The following is a 22,048-nucleotide window of genomic DNA, read 5'->3' on the forward strand; positions in this document are numbered from 1 at the left end:
CAATGAGGTAAATGACCTTTTCAAATGAAAGATAAACCATGATCTATTAAAATGATTTAAAAGACAATGATGATTACGATGGAAAATAACTTAACTTGATGATTATCATGATTGATTATTTACACAACAGATAGAAATATAATTTGATATAAAACCAAAAACCTACATTAATTAAGAATGACACAATAAAAATAAACAAAATAATAAACATGGTAAATAATGATATTACCTTAAGTCCTAACATTTCAAACCCTAACCTCATTATTAAGACCAACCATTCTGGTGCCCGTTACACTAGGAACAACTGTTATAATTCAGCCCTGAAGTCATGGACATCTTTCATTTTCACACAACACTTAGTAAATAGTCATATAAGTATTTCAAAGTTAGTTTTATTGGTACAAAACAAAACCTTACAACGTTATGATGAAATGTTGACAGGGGGACTTATTTCTTGTGTTGTGTTTATGAAAACAAATAGCTAACTGGTGACATCAGTTGCAATTGTCCTCATGTCCGGGCGATTACGATTAAACGCTTTTGAAAACCGATGGGCAATCGCCGAGTTTTGCGATGCATCGCTTGTCGCTTTTGCATTTATACTTATCACAGCGATAGCGATTACAGACGGCAATTAAAATATTCCAAATGGCACAAAATACATTTTTAAAACATCAGTTGCTGTCAATAATTATTACTTTGAATTAATTCATCACCAAAAATTAATAATCAAGAAAGGTAAATTAATTAGCAAAATAATAGATCCAGATGGTTGTATATGATTGGTTGACGCATTCACGTGTCGAGCGATATCGCAGGGAAGTTGAGATTTCTTCAACTTGCAAAAGCGACATCGTTTTTGCCTCAGCTATTTGAATTGATTGATCGACTTGACGCTCTGGAAATGTAAGTAAACATTGAGCATGCGTGAAAATCGCTTTTCTGCAAAAGCGATCGAGTATAAATTCAGCTTTAGTTTCATGTTCCTAGCACCAAGTGGGGCTAATCATTTGGGAATACCTATATATCACTCTGTACTACTTGCTAATATTTTAAATTGATTGTACTTTCACCACAGTAATTTCTAAAATCAGCAGATTCCAGCATCAGCAGCATTGTAAATATTTTGGAGTCCATTATATTTCTTGTTGGGTTTCATTATACTTTGTTATGACTTGCTTACAGTTTGTGGCAGAAAAGAATGGCCTACATTTTGAGAGCGGAAGTAGGCTTCTGATTGGCTGATTCAATCGTCTGACAATCATAACAACAGACCAATAATCTGATTGGCTGATTGGTCAGCGTACTTGAAGGGAACACAAAGCTGCGCTTATGTCACTCGTTAACAGGGCGCTCACGTCAATCTGAGCAAGGGACTGCCGTTCTTCTCTGAAACCAAGTGTTTATAGCATTTTGATCAAATAAGTTGACAAATTCAGTGTGGGCTGAACCTTTCACATTTTTTGTAGTCTATTATATTTCTTGATATGTGATGTTATGCTGAGTGCTATCTGCTCATCTGTTGTATTTTGCCCATAATAGTTGACAAAATTTCCATCAGGGCCAAGCAGATACATGATGATTGTGTGATCAACCTAAAAGAAAAAAAAAATGAGGAAAAATAAATTTGTGTGAACAAGTTCTAAACCAAACTTCATCTGTTACGAATGAAATGTGAACAGACCACATACATATACTGACAAGCACCAGATAGTAGATTTAAGGCAAAATATTCCCCTTTATCATAAAATCTTGCATAACTGGGATTTTATTGCTTTAAGGGAACTGGAATGAGCATTTTGAGTGTTTCGACAGCATTTTTTGTTGGACATAAGAGCACATCAGACCTATCGAATTGCATTCTGAATACGAAGAATGTCTTTCTGATATCAAATAATTTTCATTTTATGAAATTCACGATATAATACAAATTTTATGACAAATTATTAAAATTTGATATTTTTCACATTTGGGAGATATAACAGTCCTCGAAATAAATTTTATAAATTTAATGATATAGTCTTAAAGTGTATGTAGCTGGGAGGAAAAGCCGATGATCAATTGAAAATTTTGACCTTTCATATTGAAGATATGGATTTTTCCCCAAAAGACCTAATTTTTTTGTGTTTTGGTGACCAAATTCCATATCTTCAATACTGAAAGGTCAAAATTTTCAATTGATCGTCGGCTTTTCATCCCACCTACATACACTTTTAGGTAGAAATCATCAGATTTATAAAGTTTACTTTTAGTACTGTTAAATATCAAAAATATCAATTTTGAATGATTTGCCATAAAATGTGTATTACATTGCGAATTTCAAAAAATCAAAATTATTTGATATCATCAGGCCATTCTTTGTATTCAGAATGCAATTCGATATGTCTGATGTGCTCTAATGTCCCACAATAAATACTGTCCAAACGTTCATACCCCTTCCCTTAAGGAATTGGATATTAACATTTGCACAGCATTTTTTGTGGGAGCTGACAACATAAGCCCCACATATGTGTGGTTGCCAAAAAATAATGCTAGAATAAGTTTTGTGAACTCAAAACAATAAATGAAGGCTATAGCATTAGCTATTTGATCAGCTAATTGAATTGACTGAAACGCCAGAAGGCAGGGGTAGATGTCTGGTGTAGGCTTTCAGCATCAAATTTTGGACACACAGTATTGATGAAAATGACAGCCACTTGTTAAATTCTAGCAAATTTCATTTCATTTTCAAACATGACACAAAACTATATACTATAAAAACTCGATAGTTAGTATATGTGCTTACTATATCGAGCGCTTTTAAAACATGCAAACATGAAGTGCCCCATCCACAAAAGTGTAAAGGGTTTTGAGCAATGCATCGATACACATAATTATATACGAACAAATTAAGGAAACATATGAATGCGTGTCTTATCCCCATTAGCTCAGTTGGTAAAGCGCCAAACTTTGGTACAATTTCATATTTTCAAAAGCACTCAATAGTAAGTGCATATATGCTAACTATATCAAGTTTTTACAGTACTCTATCAGGCCACCACATACAATGCAGACAATGCAAGACAGGGCTTCCTGGCACTGCTGGTCGAAAACATGCTATAGCCAAAGCCTTATCAATCACATCACAATCATCCCAATTCCTACAAAATAATAACTTGCAACAAAGACTGCTACAGATATTCCTTTTCCCCAAAAACGATATTAGACCGGAATAATCTTCAAGTTAAGTCCAAGATGCTACCAACTTTAAAGCAGCTTTGTTGGAACACCTCAAACAAGACTAAATCATCTCATGCGCACACCAATTCTTACACACTTGGTTCCAATATGGAGCGTTGTGCAGTATGAACCACATTATAATTATTGTGATTATTATTATTATTATTAGACAGCATTTATGAAGCACCTCATCAGAGAGTTCAGGTGCTGTACAAATTTAAAAGCTACATCTTAAATTACAACTTACATTACACATGGTAAAAAATGCATGCACTGTTAAGCTACAAATCAAACATAAACAGGTGACATGACCATAGATGGAAGGGCTTTGGTGGATGTGAATGGGCAGAGTTTCAAATGCATGGAGCAGCTGCCATGAAGGCTTTATCACCAATTCTGTTACCCCCACGACCCATTATTCAAAATCGCACACTGTGATTTGTTGAAACGTATCACATGAAAGACCATTAATTAGCAATAAAGTGGCCAGGGTAACAAACTTTCTGTTCTTCTCGCATCACAGCACACAGCAAAGCACGATGCAGTATATTAGCGTCATTACGCATTCTACGCAAAGCACTACGCTTGGTTACGCGTTCTGCAATACTCGCTATCACTTACGCTTTGGCTACGCAAAAAAAAAAAAGTGATATTTTCTCTTTAAATCGCACTAGAAATAAACGTTTAAACGGCAGTAAAATCTTTTAAATAATGGGGTTGGCTGCGCCTCGCCCATTATTTATGTTTTTACTGCCTCGGACACATTATTTGCGTGTAAAGGATAATGCATTACCCTTTATTTCTTAAATATTTCTGTAACGGATCACAGAACTTACAATATAATCATTGTCATCATCCTTAGGTCCTTCACTGTGGTAAACACGGAATCCTTTAGCTGCCTTCCCTACTTGTTCTTTACTCCCTGTCAATCCAACCATGTTGGGACTAAACTCTGAAATTAAATAGATATAGATTTAAAGAAAACTAGAGAACTCAATCCCCCTCCTCACTATGAATCAGCAAGTTACAGCAAGTCACGGTTGTTTGATGCATATAGAATTGGCTTCATTATTAACTAAATGCAAACTATAGATGGCACTATTTATCCTAAATCACTGTTGGTTACAGCAAGTCTAGTTGAGCAAAATGATACTCCAGCTTCAACATTGACAAAGGGAAAAAAATGAGAATAGCCCCACCTCCAATTTTGGCAATTTTCACCCAAAAAAGGGCGAGACTATACTTGAGTCAGTATGGTATATCCATTGCTAAATTATATGAAGAAATTATTTCAATCTATCTATCATCAACCAAAGAAGATCTTTTTTGTCATAACATCGAAGATTGATATAGAATGATGTACACACAGCTGCAGGGCCTAGATTTAGTGCCAGTTTGCAGGAATCAAAAACCATCTGAGTCGCTTCACTTACTGCATGATTCAATGAAAGAAATTGATTCTCGCAACAAATGTTATGAGAATCAATACGAGAATCGATTCAGTGATTCTCATCGAATCTGAGGCCCTGAGCTGGGCAGAGCACCTATGTGAACTGCCCTTTGCGTCCTGCCTGAATGATGCACACTTTTGTGAATATACATGAGCGTAAGTTTGGACTCGCACAGTAACAAAAACCAAATAATTCTCGACTATTACGAGCTGATCAAAGTATAGTCAGAAGATGAAGAACAAAGTTTAAAATTCAATTTCATGATCACAATTCTCTATGAGAAACACATTTTTCTCACCAGTATTGATATGTTACAATTGAGGTGCACATTTATTGGTCTTGTATGTTTGGTGTTCAAATAAAGGTATGCATTTACTCTCCCCATCTTTCCAAATATATACATGTATTTTGATTTCCCCTTGGCCAATCCTTGTGAAAGATATGATGGTTCAAAATGGTACAGGGACTTTTGGGACACTCTGTATAATAATTGGTTATAGCTTCTTTTTTTCTTATGAGCTCTATTTATTTACCACTGCATAATCTTCCCCAGCCAAGCTGCAGCTTACTGCAGCCACAATACTTACGCTCCCATTAAATGAGGGATTCCACAGCCAAGCTGGGGAAAGCTGTGCACTGGTATTAAGGGATCAAAATGGCGTTTTTATGCTTCGACAGTTTTTTTGTGGGACATGAGAGCACCTCGGACCTGTCGAATTGCATTCTGAATACTGAAGCATGTCTTTCTGATATCAAATAATTTTCATTTTTGAAAATCACAATATTATATAATACAAATTTTATGACAAATTATAAAAATTTGATATTTTTCAAATTTTTGATATATACGGTAACGTCCTTTAATTAATTTATATCAATCTAATGATATATTCTTAAAGTGTATGTAGCAGGGAGGAAAAGCCGACGGTCAATTGAAATTTTGACCTTTCATATTGAAGATATGGATTTTTTCCCAAAAAGACCTAATTTTTTTTGGTGTTTTGGGAAAAAAATCCATATCTTCAATACTGAAAGGTCAAAATTTTCAATTGATCGTCGGCTTTTCATCCCACCTACATACACTTTAAGTATAAATCATCAGATTTATAAAGTTTACTTCAAGTACTGTTAAATATCAAAATATCAATTTTAATGATTTGCCATAAAATGTGTATTAAATTGCTAATTTCAAAAATCAAAATTATTTGATATCAGAATGACATTCTTCAGATTCAGAATGCAATTCGATATGTCTGATGTGCTCTGATGTCCCAAAATAAATACTGTCCAAACGTTCATACCCCAGCCCTTAAGGTATGGGACCTAATTTGCTTGGCAACCTCAGTGTTGACCTAACAACTGACCTTTGACATACGCTGCTACAGCTTCCACTGTGTCTCTTTCTGGATCGATAGTAATAAAGATTGGTATCACACGGTCCTTCTCTTTCACTCTTTTGTCTAATTAAAAAACATAATCAAATAAAACAAGCAAATAAATAAACAGGTGTATATTTGTATTTCACTACGCAAAACCCACAAAATAACAGCTTTTGAACATTATCACAAAGGTATAAGACTTGGCCTGTGGGAGGTTACTTAACTTCAATTTTGGTAGGGGTGTGCAGCACATAGTGCTAACCCTATGGAGTGCTTGGTAACAGAGAACTTATTTTCGGTCAAAATAGGAGCTTCTGAATTGTAATTTTAACATATTGTTTATAGGTCTAGTGAACCAAAATTGAGCCAAATTATTAGCTGTGGACCTAAGAAATTCAAATCATATTTTCATTTCATTGTTTTAGTGCCCCCAAAAAGTGACTGCCTTAATTACTCGGGTGCTAATTAGATCAAATATGGTATTTAGGATTTGACTTTGTGGTTATACTCACTGACTTCATCTACAGCTGCCACCATTTTCTCCATTTCATCTGGGCATATATCAGGGCAGTGTGTGAACCCAAAATATAATAGCACCCATTTGCCAAGATAGTCTGTGTTTGACTTAGGTTTGCCTGTATGGTCTATCAAGGAGAATGGCCCGCCAATTGCAGCCTTGCCTACAAGGCGGTTCCTCTCTTTCTCCATCTCTGAATAATGCAAAATAAAATGATATTGTTAGTGCAAGCAAGTTACATGTACTGATATCCTCATTTACTGTTCAGGGATCTTCAAACATCGATTTTCAAGAAAAAGGTGTAATTTTTCAAGCTAGTTAAATGTGTAAACCTGTTTCAGGGATCATACATGTGTTTTGGTTCAAATTTGTAAGGGGGCACGTTTGGTGCAAAATTGCACTCTACATGCTCGTTTAGGAATCATTTTGGGCAAAAAGACCAAAGGTTATTTAGGGGCAATGTCTTAGCTAGTCACCTGTCTGGCTGTCATTTTAGACGGGGAGTTTGCTCCTGAGACGGGCAAAATTAATGCCTTTGACAGATGCATTATAATTGTATGTAAAGACAAAGGCTGACCTTTTTAGTAGACAAGCTTTGCAAAACAAGGCCATCGCAAGACATATTTGAACTTTTGAACCCTCCTCAATGGGCTGTAGAGGTCTGGTAAATGTTTTAAAGGTCATAATAGGACAGGCATTTCTATTCAAATGATGGGCAAACCTCATTTTCTAGCTATACTCTGATCAGCTCTTAATAGGCGGGGACTCATGACATCATGGATTGATATAGAACGGCGTACACACAGCTGGGCGCAGCAGTTACATGAACTGCGCTTTGCGTTTGGCGTGAAAACGCGTGCTTTTGTGAATTTACGTGTGCGTAGACATCACATTCTGACTTCATGGAAGTAACATGGGCTTGATTTTAGTTTCAGTTGGAATGTGATTTTTTGAAATATAAAGAAAGCTTTAATTGAGCTTCAGTTAAAATGAATTCAACAAGATTGGATGTTGTTATCCACAAAATCGTATAAAAGTCCAGAAATGGTTTTTATGCGCAATAAGAGCCCTCCGGTTATCTTAATTTAGATAACCGAGACATGGATCCAAGTTCGGATTCTATGTTGTATATTAATGTATGTACACTTGCATGAGAGATCCGAGAGGATATTCGTGCGGTTTGATTTCACGGATTCAAACTTAAGTGTTTATAGGCCAAGTTTTATGCGTGTAGGCTTTTTATTAATATGGTACGAAAGACCAGAGATGGTAGTCGTATATAAATATTATGAGCTTACAATAGCTTTCGCACGTACAAGAGATCCGAGATGGATATTTGTACTGTTATACTTGGTCTTTTATTAATGTACAGAAAAGGTACTCGACATGTCGAATTTATTTATGTTGAATTCTAAGCATGGGTCATAAGAAAAATCTAGACCTACATATACAGTGCAACTGACGAAGGAAAAGATTCCAGAAACGTGTTCATTGCTTAACAGCCTGCATACAGCTGGCAAAACACGTCTTGCTAGCTGTATGCTTTCTAGCAACGGTTTTCAAAATGTCCTAAATTGGATAAAATCAAGTTGATTACCGTTATGAGTGGGAATTTTGTAATAGCTCTAGAGGCGAGAGATTGCATTAGGGCTTTAGCGGTTTACCGATCTTTCTAGCCCTCATGGGCCTATATAAAATAAACTCACTTGGAGTGTTTAGTCGCTTGTATGGAGTCACCGGCCTCAGACCTGCCGGCCCTCTTGACCTTGCTGTTTTTAGTGTTAATTTACAATTTTTAGTTCGCTGACGCAGACATTTTTACTAAAAAGACAGTGATGAAGTGTTCAATTGGTTGAGTAGAAGATTGTTTTGGAAATTTGGAAAGAATTTGAATGTTTTGAAAGATTTCGAAACAAAATAGGCTTTAAAGCCTGAATTATTTAGATGGTTTATTTAAATAAAGACAATTTTATATGCATGTCTGAAGTAATACTACTAAGTTTCGAGAGATATGAGTAGTATTAGATCTCTTCAACATGACCATATAAAGCTATACTACTATTCTAATTCAGAAGATAAAAGTAGTATATTTTGGGAAACACGTATAGTTTCCATAGACACGTTGAAGAAAGTGTTTTGATATATATAATATATGTATCATAAAAATGTTTCGTTTTTATAAGTTTCACAAGGTGAGACATATTTCGGATATTTTCTTTGATATTTTTACCCCTTTATGGTTTTGATTTTGGACTGGATTCAGGTTCTGACCAAGGGCCCGTTATTCTTTTAATTTCGTAAGTTGGAACTTTATTGACTCGCGCAGTAACAAAAACCGAATAATTCCCGCCTATTAAGAGCTGATCATAGTATAAGACTCTGTTTAGGGGTTATTTTGGTAGTAGGTCACATGTGTCTACACTGATTGAGTACATGAATTAACAAGCAGCCAAATTGAAAGCACCCCTGCATGGGCCAATGATGTATCTCTTGATTGCTGACACCTGACAATGCTAATACTTATTATATCACTCATAAATTCTAGACAGTTCATTGGTTGATTACCATTTATCATTTTTACCATCACCCTCTCCGTGTGATAGTTTTGACCATCATATATAGTGCTGCGCCGTAGTGCGCCTGCGCCAGGCCGTACGCTGCCTCTCAGACTCGCCAATTTAGTTATGGGGTGGACAGCAAATTGTGAATTATGTCACGGCAAAACATAGTGTTATCAACTGTTATGTTGATGAAAAAATGTATTCCCTATCTTAAATAGTATTTTTGAGTAATAGAATTTATGTACGAGTGATATAAAACAAATATTAACTGTCTTAATTTGTGTAATGGTTAGAAATATAATCACTGGTGAAAGATGTATTGTTCCATTCCACTCGCTGCCCAGCTCGTGGAATGGAACAATCCATCTTTCACCGAGTGATTATATTTCGACCATTACACTCATAGACAGTTAATATTTGCATACTGTATAGTGGCATATTTTCACTGGGTTAATTCTTTTTGTTATTTTATCAATTCTGGTCAACTTAGTGGCAGGGGTAGCATTAACCCCTGATTGGGGGTGAATGACCCCTAAATTTAAATTTTTTTAATTTTTCACCCTCTATATTGGGAATATGTGCAAGCTCAGGGGTGAACTCTGATCCTCTACTTTTGGACCTTACTCCTACCCCTGACTACACTGCAAAATATTTTTCACCCCCGAGATTTAATTTTCACTCCATGTATTTGGATTTTCTCCAAGCTCGGGAGTGAAAAACACGTGAAAAACAACCACCGACTTTCGGGCCTTAATGCTAACCCTGCTTAGTGGGTGTTTAATTTGGGTTTTAAATCATGGGTTAAAAAATTGCGGCTGCCTGTTTGATCGCCAAAATTAAACCCCAGCGAAAATTTGCCACTATACAATATGATACTGGCATGAAATTGACTTTTTATTTCATCAGTTTTGCAGAAAGTGATTCTCTCGATTCTTATGTGGGTTACAGTGCGCTAATTTATTTAAAGTCCACACTCCCCTGGCCTGTGGAAGATTTGGGAAATATCTTCCATGGGGGAGTATGAATTTCAAATGGAATGAATACATTAGGCAGCTCCATTTGGATTTCATACACCCTTTGAGAGAATTCCTCAATTTGCTCTCTTGGATTATTGTATTGTGACATGACTTACCAAGCTCTTTCTTCTTCCTGACATATTGGAATGTAGCTAACACACTACCACCCACTATGACTGTCACCAACACTGACTTCCATGTAATGTATGTCTCTTGGGATCCCTATCACAGGATAAAGCAAGTTGATTGATAACATTATTAGCAATGCAAGTTATTTTATTTATAGAGCTCTAGTGTTACAATCTGAAATCTGAACCAGGATCAGTTGAGAAAGTCAAAAGAAAATCTAAACCAGGGTTAGTAAGGAAAGTGATGGAAGTCTAAATCAGGATTGATTACGAAAGAGAGATGGAAGTCTAAACCTACACCAGGATCGATTGGGAAAATTATGAAAGTCTAAACCAGGGTCAGGTTGGAAAGTGATGGAAGTCTAAACCAGGGTCAGTTTGGAAAGTGATGGAAGTCTAAACCAGGGTCAGTTTGGAAAGTGATGGAAGTCTAAACCAGGGTCAGTTGGGAAAGTGATGGAAGTCTAAACCAGGGTCAGTTGGGAAAGTGATGGAAGTCTAAAAGTGATAGACTGTAGACATCTAAACCAGGATCAGTTGGGAAAGTGATGGAAGTCTAAACCAGTGTCAGTTGGGAAAGTGATGGAAGTCTAAAAGTGATAGACTGTAGACATCTAAACCAGGGTCAGTTGGGAAAGTGATAGAAGTCTAAACCAGTATCAGTTGGGAAAGTGATGGAAGTCTAAACCAGGGTCAGTTAGGAAAGTGATGGAAGTCTAAACCAGGGTCAGTTGGGAAAGTGATAGAAGTCTAAACCAGAATTAGTTGGGAAAGTGATGGAAGTCTAAACCAGGGTCAGTTGGGAAAGTGATGGAAGTCTAAAAGCGATAGACTGTAGACATCTAAACCAGGGTCAGTTGGGAAAGTGATAGAAGTCTAAACCAGTATCAGTTGGGAAAGTGATGGAAGTCTAAACCAGGGTCAGTTAGGAAAGTGATGGAAGTCTAAACCAGGGTCAGTTGGGAAAGTGATAGAAGTCTAAACCAGAATTAGTTGGGAAAGTGATGGAAGTCTAAACCAGGGTCAGTTGGGAAAGTGATGGAAGTCTAAAAGCGATAGACTGTAGACATCTAAACCAGGGTCAGTTGGGAAAGTGATGGAAATCTAAACCAGGGTCAGTTAGGAAAGTGATGGAAGTCTAAACCAGGGTCAGTTGGGAAAAGTGATAGAAGTCTAAACCAGGGTTAGTTGGGAAAGTGATGGAAGTCTAAACCAGGATTAGTTGGGAAAGTGATGGACATCTAAACCAGGGTCAGTTGGGAAAGTGATGGAAGTCTAAACCAGGATCAGTTGGGAAAGTGATGGAAGTCTAAACCAGGGTCAGTTAGGAAAGTGATGGAAGTCTAAACCAGGGTCAGTTAGGAAAGTGATGGACGTCTAAACCAGGGTTAGTTGGGAAAGTGATAGAAGTCTAAACCAGGATCAGTTGGGAAAGTGATGGACATCTAACCCAGGGTTAGTTGGGAAAGTGATGGACATCTAAACCAGGGTCAGTTGGGAAAGTGATGGACATCTAAACCAGGGTTAGTTGGGAAAGTGATAGAAGTCTAAACCAGGATTAGTTGGGAAATTGATGGAAGTCTAAACCAGGGTCAGTTGGGAAAGTGATGGAAGTCTAAACCAGGGTCAGTTTGGAAAGTGATGGAAGTCTAAACCAGGGTCAGTTGGGAAAGTGATGGAAGTCTATAAAACCAGGATTAGTTGGGAAAGTGATGGACATCTAAACCAGGGTCAGTTGGGAAAGTGATGGAAGTCTAAACCAGGATCAGTTGGGAAAGTGATGGAAGTCTAAACCAGGGTCAGTTAGGAAAGTGATGGAAGTCTAAACCAGGGTCAGTTGGGAAAGTGATGGAAGTCTAAAAGTGATAGACTGTAGACATCTAAACCAGGGTCAGTTGGGAAAGTGATAGAAGTCTAAACCAGGGTCAGTTGGGAAAGTGATGGAAGTCTAAACCAGGGTCAGTTAGGAAAGTGATGGAAGTCTAAACCAGGGTCAGTTGGGAAAGTGATGGAAGTCGAAACCAGGGTCAGTTGGGAAAGTGATGGACATCTGAACCAGGGTCAGTTGGGAAAGTGATGGAAGTCTAAACCAGGGTCAGTTAGGAAAGTGATGGAAGTCTAAACCAGGGTCAGTTGGGAAAGTGATAGAAGTCTAAACCAGAATTAGTTGGGAAAGTGCTGGAAGTCTAAACCAGGGTCAGTTGGGGAAAGTGATGGAAGTCTAAAAGTGATAGACTGTAGACATCTAAACCAGGGTCAGTTGGGAAAGTGATGGAAATCTAAACCAGTGTCAGTTTGGAAAGTGATGGAAGTCTAAACCAGGGTCAGTTGGGAAAAGTGATAGAAGTCTAAAAGTGATAGACTGTAGACATCTAAACCAGGATCAGTTGGGAAAGTGATGGAAGTCTAAACCAGGGTCAGTTAGGAAAGTGATGGAAGTCTAAACCAGGGTCAGTTGGGAAAAGTGATAGAAGTCTAAACCAGGGTTAGTTGGGAAAGTGATGGAAGTCTAAACCAGGATTAGTTGGGAAAGTGATGGACATCTAAACCAGGGTCAGTTGGGAAAGTGATGGAAGTCTAAACCAGGGTTAGTTGGGAAAGTGATAGAAGTCTAAACCAGGATCAGTTGGGAAAGTGATGGACATCTAACCCAGGGTTAGTTGGGAAAGTGATGGACATCTAAACCAGGGTCAGTTGGGAAAGTGATGGACATCTAAACCAGGGTTAGTTGGGAAAGTGATAGAAGTCTAAACCAAGATTAGTTGGGAAATTGATGGAAGTCTAAACCAGGGTCAGTTGGGAAAGTGATGGAAGTCTAAACCAGGGTCAGTTTGGAAAGTGATGGAAGTCTAAACCAGGGTCAGTTGGGAAAGTGATGGAAGTCTATAAAACCAGGATTAGTTGGGAAAGTGATGGACATCTAAACCAGGGTCAGTTGGGAAAGTGATGGAAGTCTAAACCAGGATCAGTTGGGAAAGTGATGGAAGTCTAAACCAGGGTCAGTTAGGAAAGTGATGGAAGTCGATCTAAACCAGGGTCAGTTGGGAAAGTGATAGAAGTCTAAACCAGGATTAGTTGCGAAAGTGATGGAAGTCTAAACCAGGGTCAGTTGGGAAAGTGATGGAAGTCTAAAAGTGATAGACTGTAGACATCTAAACCAGGGTCAGTTGGGAAAGTGATAGAAGTCTAAACCAGGGTCAGTTGGGAAAGTGATGGAAGTCTAAACCAGGATTAGTTGGGAAAGTGATAGAAGTCTAAACCAGGATTAGTTGGGAAAGTGATGGAAGTCTAAACCAGGGTCAGTTGGGAAAGTGATGGAAGTCTAAAAGTGATAGACTGTAGACATCTAAACCAGGGTCAGTTGGGAAAGTGATAGAAGTCTAAACCAGGGTCAGTTGGGAAAGTGATGGAAGTCTAAACCAGGATTAGTTGGGAAAGTGATAGAAGTCTAAACCAGGGTCAGTTGGGAAAGTGATAGAAGTCTAAACCAGGGTCAGTTGGGAAAGTGATAAAAGTCTAAACCAGAATTAGTTGGGAAAGTGATGGAAGTCTAAACCAGGGTCAGTTGGGAAAGTGATGAAAATCTAAACCAGTGTCAGTTTGGATGGAAAGTGATGGAAGTCTAAAAGTGATAGACTGTAGACATCTAAACCAGGGTCAGTTGGGAAAGTGATAGAAGTCTAAACCAGGGTCAGTTGGGAAAGTGATGGAAGTCTAAACCAGGGTCAGTTAGGAAAGTGATGGAAGTCTAAACCAGGATTAGTTGGGAAAGTGATGGAAGTCTAAACCAGGATTAGTTGGGAAAGTGATGGAAGTCTAAACCAGGGTCAGTTGGGAAAGTGATGGAAGTCTAAAAGTGATAGACTGTAGACATCTAAACCAGGGTCAGTTGGGAAAGTGATAGAAGTCTAAACCAGGGTCAGTTGGGAAAGTGATGGAAGTCTAAACCAGGGTCAGTTAGGAAAGTGATGGAAGTCTAAACCAGGGTCAGTTGGGAAAGTGATAGAAGTCTAAACCAGGATTAGTTGGGAAAGTGATGGAAGTCTAAACCAGGGTCAGTTGGGAAAGTGATGGAAGTCTAAAAGTGATAGACTGTAGACATCTAAACCAGGGTCAGTTGGGAAAATGATAGAAGTCTAAACCAGGGTCAGTTGGGAAAGTGATGGAAGTCTAAACCAGGGTCAGTTTGGAAAGTGATGGAAGTCAAAACCAGGGTCAGTTGGGAAAGTGATGGACATCTGAACCAGGGTCAGTTGGGAAAGTGATGGAAGTCTAAACCAGGGTCAGTTGGGAAAGTGATGGACACAGACTACGACAGACTATTTGCATCACAGCATACAGCATTTTTAAATACTTAAAAGTCTAAACCAGTATCAGTTGGGTAAGTGCATGATGGAAGTTATCTTGACTGTATTAGCCTACCGTATCAGGTTTTCTATGTGGAACTTGTGCATAAAAGCGAGCATTCTGTTTGCCTAATGTTCTGCTAGCAGACACAGGTAGTGATCCTACAGCTGCTTGTGTGCAGGGATGAGTGGCAGATCCAGCACAGGACAGATATCTGCACAGGTAACACTGCAATAAAACCATACAATTGAATCTCGAATTACTTTTATGTTCTCGTTATACATGGAAAGCAGAAAGCACCACCAGGTTCCCATTTGCTACATGTACTTGTCACCATTACTTTTTCAAATGTTTATATTAAAGTACAGCAATAATTATAGATATTAGACAGACGTATACACACTTCTCATACATTCAACAAATATACCATTTTGTCATAATGTGATTAATTTTACAAAACCAAAACACATTTTTGTGTTTGCTGGGTTTACAATTGAAGTATCTATACATATGAATTATATATTAGAGTCATGCGGTAGCATGACCAGCAAGTTTTAAAAATAAACGACTGATAAAGAAGAATAAACAGATGCACCGCAAGACTATATTTACACGGAACAAAACGCTATTGTTCTATGATATTTTTCGCTGGGTACAAAATATATCTAAAACCATGCTAAATCTTATTTACTGTCCAAAGTGTCATATTTTAATAACTCATTATTTCAAAAAGTTACACCAAACTTACAGTCAATGCGATTGTTTGATAATAACCAAACATTCTTGCTTTATTTCACGCGGTATTTCATAGCCAAAATTAGTGGCAAATCATAGCTAATCATACTGATATCCACAATCTTTCGTCACTGCTACAGCCATACATGGCTGTCACTGTCGCACCACTTTTTCAGATTCACTTTCAAATATACCCTAGCATTTTCCTGGATACCCTACATACAAATTCTGGATCCCATTCGCTAACAAATCAAGTTTTTCACAATTCTTTTATTCTTTCCGGACCACAGCATACATTCATATTAATAAATACTCCACTTTCACACCTCGTTATATCGGGACGTCCCTGTGGCGAAGCGGTTAAGGCCATGGACTTCTAATCCATTTATGAATTTTTGCTCAAGTTCAAACTTCTCACCACTTTTTTTTAAATGTTTTATTAACCAATTTATTGTCATAAATCAAGAATAACACCATTTCGAACATCCATTGCTATTGTGATATTATATTTTTTTTCATCAAACAAACATGTTTGATTTTTTATTCACATTTAGGCCTAGGCATAGGGCCTACTTTCACCATCCAGATGCTTTCACCATGCCTGACTATCATGACATCTTCGTCATTTAAAACCCATTTATCAGTGTCTCTGTTCACAGCTCAGACTGAAATTATATTTGGAATAAATATTATAAATTGTCACAAACTAATAATCACAAACCGCGAAAGATCGCAAACAACTGCCGCTGATATGAATATTGATATTGAGAACCACAAACCGAGAAATTTGGATATCCAACTAGATTGCTTTGTAAGGCTACAAAGAATCACACACCACGGAATATGGATATCCAACAAACTTAAACTATAAATTAAGCTCCCGATAGAGGGCAGGGCTTAAAGGGTAAATATAATCACAAACAGCGGAAGATCGCCAACAACCGCCGCTAATAGGGATATCCAACTAGATTGCCCCGCAGAGCAACAAAGAACCACAAACCGCGAAATTTGGATATCCAACCAGATTGCCCGCAGAGCCTACCGGTATCGATTATAAAGAACCACAAACCGCTAAATATGGATATCTAACAAATTCAGACTTCAAACCGCGAAAGATCGCCAACAACTGCCGCTCAATATTAATATCCAACTATATTGCGTAAAGAACCACAAATCGCGAAATTTGGATAGGCAACTATTGCCCCACAGGGCTTGAAAGAACCAAAAACCACGAAATATGGATATCCAACAAGCTTAAACTATAAATTAGCTCCCGATAGAGGGCAGGGCTTGATGAGGGAAATTAAAACCACAAACCACGAAAGATCGCCGATAACCGCCGATTAATAGGGATATTCAACTAGATTGCCCACAGGGCTATAAAAACCACAAACCGCTGAAATTTGGATCTGCAACTAGATTTCCCCACATGGCTACAAAGAACCACAAACCAAGAAATATGGATACCCAACAAGCTTAAACTATAAATTAGCTCGATAGATGGCAAGGCTTGATGAAAACAACAAACCACGAAAGATCGCCGACAACAGCCGCTAATAGGAATATCTAACTAGGTTGCCCGAAGGGCTACAAAGAACCAAAAACCGCGAAATTGGATAGCCAAGTATATTGCCCGCAGGGCTACAAAGAACCACAAACATTAAAACACGATTATCTTGCCTAGTCGGGCATTTAGACGCTTATGCGCATTTACCAGTTCCGACTTGAAGTAGGCCTAAATCGGACTTACTCTCTGTGTCTCTCTGGCATTGTCAACATTGGGTGTGTGTTGTTCATATTTACATTTTCTTTTGTCATATTTACGCTGCCTTGAATAATTAAAGTATATTAAAATGTATATTGATCATTGTGTACGCCTCTTAACATTACAGTCACGCTGCGTGATTTGAGCAAGATTTAAACGACTGATAAAGTTTTGTTTAATTATTTATTGTCATGAATGAAGAATGGCAACTTCAAACATCTATTTTTCGTTTTATTCGTTTTTATGGAGCACTTCAGTAACCTGATGACTTTCCAAGCTTGGAGCTGCTTGGCTTCATTCATAAAAAAGAAAAGAAATCTACCAAAAAACGCTAAGTAACGTAAGGAAATCAGCAAGTTTAAAAAACCCACCTCGCTCACTTTTTGAAACTTGGTCCCATTTTGAATACCAACAACAAATCAGTGTTTTTATTTTATTTCAACAGAATACAGCGTTTCCAACTAGATTACAAGCCTACTTGTTATTCGTTTAATTCAATCATTAATCATGATTATTTTAAAACAAAACACAATAGGATATTGGCTTACCATGCAAGAACAAGATAATAACCTTTCAGGTCGTTCCAGAAAGCTTACAAATTAATATCGCATCTGCACATTAAAGATACATAACACTTCTGGAAATGTTTTAGATGTATATAAATATATGATAAAGTTTAAATCAGTACCTTTTACAAATGGGACCAAGTTTCAAAAAGTGAGCCGAGGTGGGTTTTTTAAACTTGCTGATTTCCTTACGTTGCCAACGTTTTTTTGGTAGATACCTACTTGCATGAATATAAATGTTATTATAAGCCTCCCCCATCTCACTCCACTTCTAAGAAATAAGTTTCTTGTTGCCAGCATCGACCTTTGTGTTTATAACCGTAAGTTGAGCTGTGATTATATAATTTAGACCCAGTAGTATTGGGTGCCTACATGTATTAGATACTTGCAGCTTGACAATCTCTCTGCTTGGAGGACAGGCTTAACACACTGTTCAATGGAACATCGGAACCCTAGTTAATTAGTAACAGTACATGAACATGGTCTTTTGTGCCCATGTAAATTAGTCATTGTATAAAGACACACATTTCAACAAATTTCTTTCAATTTAATCATGTGCATGAAATTGGTACTCACATATTCTCATTTTATCTTACCTGATGTATCTAAGTAAGCGTGGAATTTCTGATAGATAATTTCTGAGCCAGTAACCCCCTATGTGTGATCAAACATGGTTCCAGATGACTGATCTCCTTTACAGCCGGTTTCTGGCATCAATTAGACATATTTAGGTGAAAATAAGAGAGCTTGAACCAGGGGCCACTTCGGCAAAAAAAGTGGCCCCTGGTTCACCAAGATTTGAAGAAACCAAGGGCCACTTCCATTTACCAAGGGGCCAATAAAAATAAAGATATGGATGGGTTAAATAAGCACTTGCTTTGAATTTGATATTTTTTGGTTCACTATCCAGGGGGCCAGTTTTGTGAGAAAAGTGACCCCTGGTCAACTACAAAAGAGATGGAACCAGGGGCCATTGCAGAGTTTCTGGGGGCCAAACGGCTCTGTCTCCCACTTTATTTCACCATTGCATGTTAAAGGTGAACCTCATTGAAAATAAAGTTATATATCAATGGAAAGCTTATGATGTCAGGAAGCAGAAAAGAATATTTTTTATTTGCCAAACGTACCAGGTTAGACACAATCTCAGGTTAGACACAATCTCAATGCAAAGATTTGATATTGGCACCCCCCCCCCCCAAATTAAAAAACGAAAACGTTCAAATTGGGCGCTTTGGTTGATGACGTAATCCCGGGGACACACCGTTACTTCCGGGGTTGATTATAAACACAATGTCCATGCATTACTGTGGCATGCATCGGGCCAATGTACGAATTCAGTCATTGTCAACTTACTTTACATGAAAAATATCTTCAATAAAATAAGAATAACATGAAGGAAACATCATGATCAAATCAAGAATGAAGTTCCTGAATAAAGGGTGTGGATAAAACTGGAAAAAGTGCTGGCCGGGGTGATTTGGGATAGGCCAAAACCATGCACGATATGCATAGGGAATATTACAGTAAAGCAAGAAGAGTGGAGAGTCGCAAAAAATAACTGCTAGTGCTACCAGTTCAGAGCGTCACACCAAGTTGAGATGAACTTATCACAATGAGAAAATGAAGGAATAGAATAAGGTACATGTACAGGATTTTTAATTATTTCTTAGTTTTACAACCGGTCATGTATGATAGGCGAACTCGTAGATACATACGGGCCGGGCATACGGGATGAACTCACTGACTGACTGAGTCTCAGTCGCCGAGTGTTCGGTATCCGCGACTGTACTGCTTGCAGACAAAATGACCGATTTGATATTCACATTCTGATATTTCCAACTTATTGCTACTTCGTCAGCAAAATTTATTCCTGTAAATGTTCCAAATATCAAGGAACGATTGATCAAATCAGCTAATACACAGTGCTCCCTGCTCCCAGAAGACGAGAAGCGCTAGCGCTGTTGGGAATATCCGCCTCGCAGTTTCTTCAGTATTTCGCTACTACCATCATCCATACAACAATAATTACATAGATGTTTTTCTTTTTCAGTAGGGCTACACCGATTGTGCTATCATCAAGAACTGTGACAGAAATGACAATATTATAATCTAGATTTCAGAATTCCATCAAATAACGGTATACTAAGCCTAAATTGTATTTATAAAGTATTTGTTTCTTTCAATTGTGAATTCATGCATGGAAAGAATATTTTCCGCAATGATATCCGATCGGGAATGATCACGGCGCTAGATATGAAAACCTTTTTATGAGCTGGATTTTATAATGAAATCTTTTTTGATTACTGCAAGACAATATTTTTTAGAAATCAGATATTTTAAAATGAATCAAGAACAGGGAATGTTACTTGATAAGCAAGTATTTAATTTGATGTTTATATTATTATGCCATGACAGGTCACAGGTCGCAGCAAGAATTTGCGCATGGAATTGATCACAGCGCGAAATTTGAACTCAATAACCCAATTATACCCAGCCAGTTTCGACTGATTTTGTCCAAAATTTACGGAAAATTTATGTGTTGACAATAATTCTATTATTTGCAACTTCAATATTCCTCTAATTTCAAGCTTAATTGCGAAAATGCTACAAGCAGACTTGATCAAATCCCGGAGATCAAATCTGCTGCAACACACACCGGACCGCAAGTGCTACCAGAGGACGAACTTGGCGACTGTGTTTGCGCATATCCACCTTGGTCGGGTGCCTGCTATTTCTTCAGCAGTAATTTACGCATCGTGTTCGGTAATCCATAAAACATGAATGTTTCACTTTTTCAGTACCGTACACTGATTGTACTACCATTAAAGAATCGTGACACAAGTGACAATATTTTAATTTTATTCAGATTTCAGAATTCCATCTACTAAGCCTAAATTGTAGTTATTTTATTTTAAAAAAGTATGTTTCTTTCAATCGTGATTGCGTGGAAAGAATGTATTTACCGCAATGCGCTAAATATGAAAACCTTTATGGGCTGGATTTGATGAAATCGGCGGGTTTTTTTAATTAATTTTTTGATTACTGCAAGACGATATTTTTAAATATCAGATATTTTCAAATGGATCAAGAATAGGGATGTCACAAACAAGTATGTAATTTGTTTTTCGATCATGTTTATTCAGTCCATGACATGAGCGGTAGCAAGCATTTGCGCATGGAATTGATCCCGGCGCGAAATTCAAACTCAATTACCCAATTATACCCAGCGAGTTATGACTGATTTTGTCAACACATTTACGGAAAATTTATGTGCTGACAATAATTCTATTATTTCTAATATATATATAGAAGGAACCAGCAACTTGAAGATTCCTCTAATTTCAAGCTTTATTGTGAAAATCAGACTTGCCGGGCAGCTTGCGAAGTACAGGAAGCAAGTCTTGTTTACATGTTTCCGAGTAGGATCACGTGACTCATGAACCCTGAGCTTACGTCACGAGCATTCTCAAGGTCATAGACGATTGATTTGGGTGCTTTTTGGGCGCCTTAAAAAAGACCAAAAATTCATTCATTTTTTTAATTTTTCAGCTTTATTGGCCATCAAAAAAATTATTTTTAGTATCCTGACATCATAAGCTTTCCATTGATATATAACTTTATTTTCAATGAGGTTCACCTTTAATAACTGTGCATCGGCTATTTGGAAAGCATTGTGAAAAATCTAAACATTTTGCCTGGCTTTGGAACCGAGGAATATCGGAATCGAGGACCTCTCGTCAGTTAAATTATTTACGACGGGTCTTAAATTTACATGGATCAAATCCATGGGTTCCTACAGTCACTGAGGGCCGATGACACACATTCGATGGGTGCATGTATCTTAATTCTGCACTGCATATTCCTTCAACAATTTCCTGTACGGGGAAACAGCCTTATGTTGGGCGGAGGATAATGTTAAGTTCATTGTATTAGAAAGCCTGGCATCACCTCCCCTACCCCGGTACCCCCTCAGCGGTTGCTACGGCTTTGTGCCTAGGTTTTGTAAACTGTATTTAATCAACATGTGTGTCAATGATAATTATTATATAAATGTTTAAGCTTACTTACTTCTGCACAGTGCCGTTGACCAGCATTACTGATTGTCACTGCTCTTTGCAAAATTTGTTGACTGCTTCTCACCAAAACACTACTGAATGGACGAAAGATTGCAAACGACATAGTTCAGCACTTGGGAGTTTTGTTGAAACTGTAAGTGTATTTACCTATACAAACATGTAACATCACCTTGCGTAATTATTGAAGATTGCAGGCTGTCGATTTATGGCTGGTATACATAGCGCGTCATCCTTTAATTTTCGTTTTAGGGCGCACTCCACTAAATTAGTTATTAGGTAGTTGTTATA

The 22,048-nt window shown here is 37.7% G+C and overlaps 1 protein-coding gene across 1 annotated transcript; it reads right to left on the reverse strand.

Moving 5' to 3' along the window:
* Nucleotides 1-518: 518 nt before the first annotated feature.
* LOC140168429 (protein SCO1 homolog, mitochondrial-like) lies at nucleotides 519-21,958 on the reverse strand. The gene is made up of 7 exons (XM_072191821.1): nucleotides 21,753-21,958; nucleotides 14,694-14,846; nucleotides 10,260-10,365; nucleotides 6,562-6,759; nucleotides 6,035-6,130; nucleotides 4,056-4,171; nucleotides 519-1,595 (listed from the first exon to the last, which is right to left on the reverse strand). Exons 1-7 carry the CDS (start codon nucleotides 21,861-21,863, stop codon nucleotides 1,455-1,457), a joined length of 921 nt encoding a protein of 306 aa, XP_072047922.1. The 5' UTR covers nucleotides 21,864-21,958; the 3' UTR covers nucleotides 519-1,454.
* Nucleotides 21,959-22,048: the final 90 nt, after the last annotated feature.

This window comes from Amphiura filiformis, chromosome 13 (genome assembly GCF_039555335.1).
Source record: "Amphiura filiformis chromosome 13, Afil_fr2py, whole genome shotgun sequence".
Classification (NCBI taxonomy): domain Eukaryota; kingdom Metazoa; phylum Echinodermata; class Ophiuroidea; order Amphilepidida; family Amphiuridae; genus Amphiura; species Amphiura filiformis.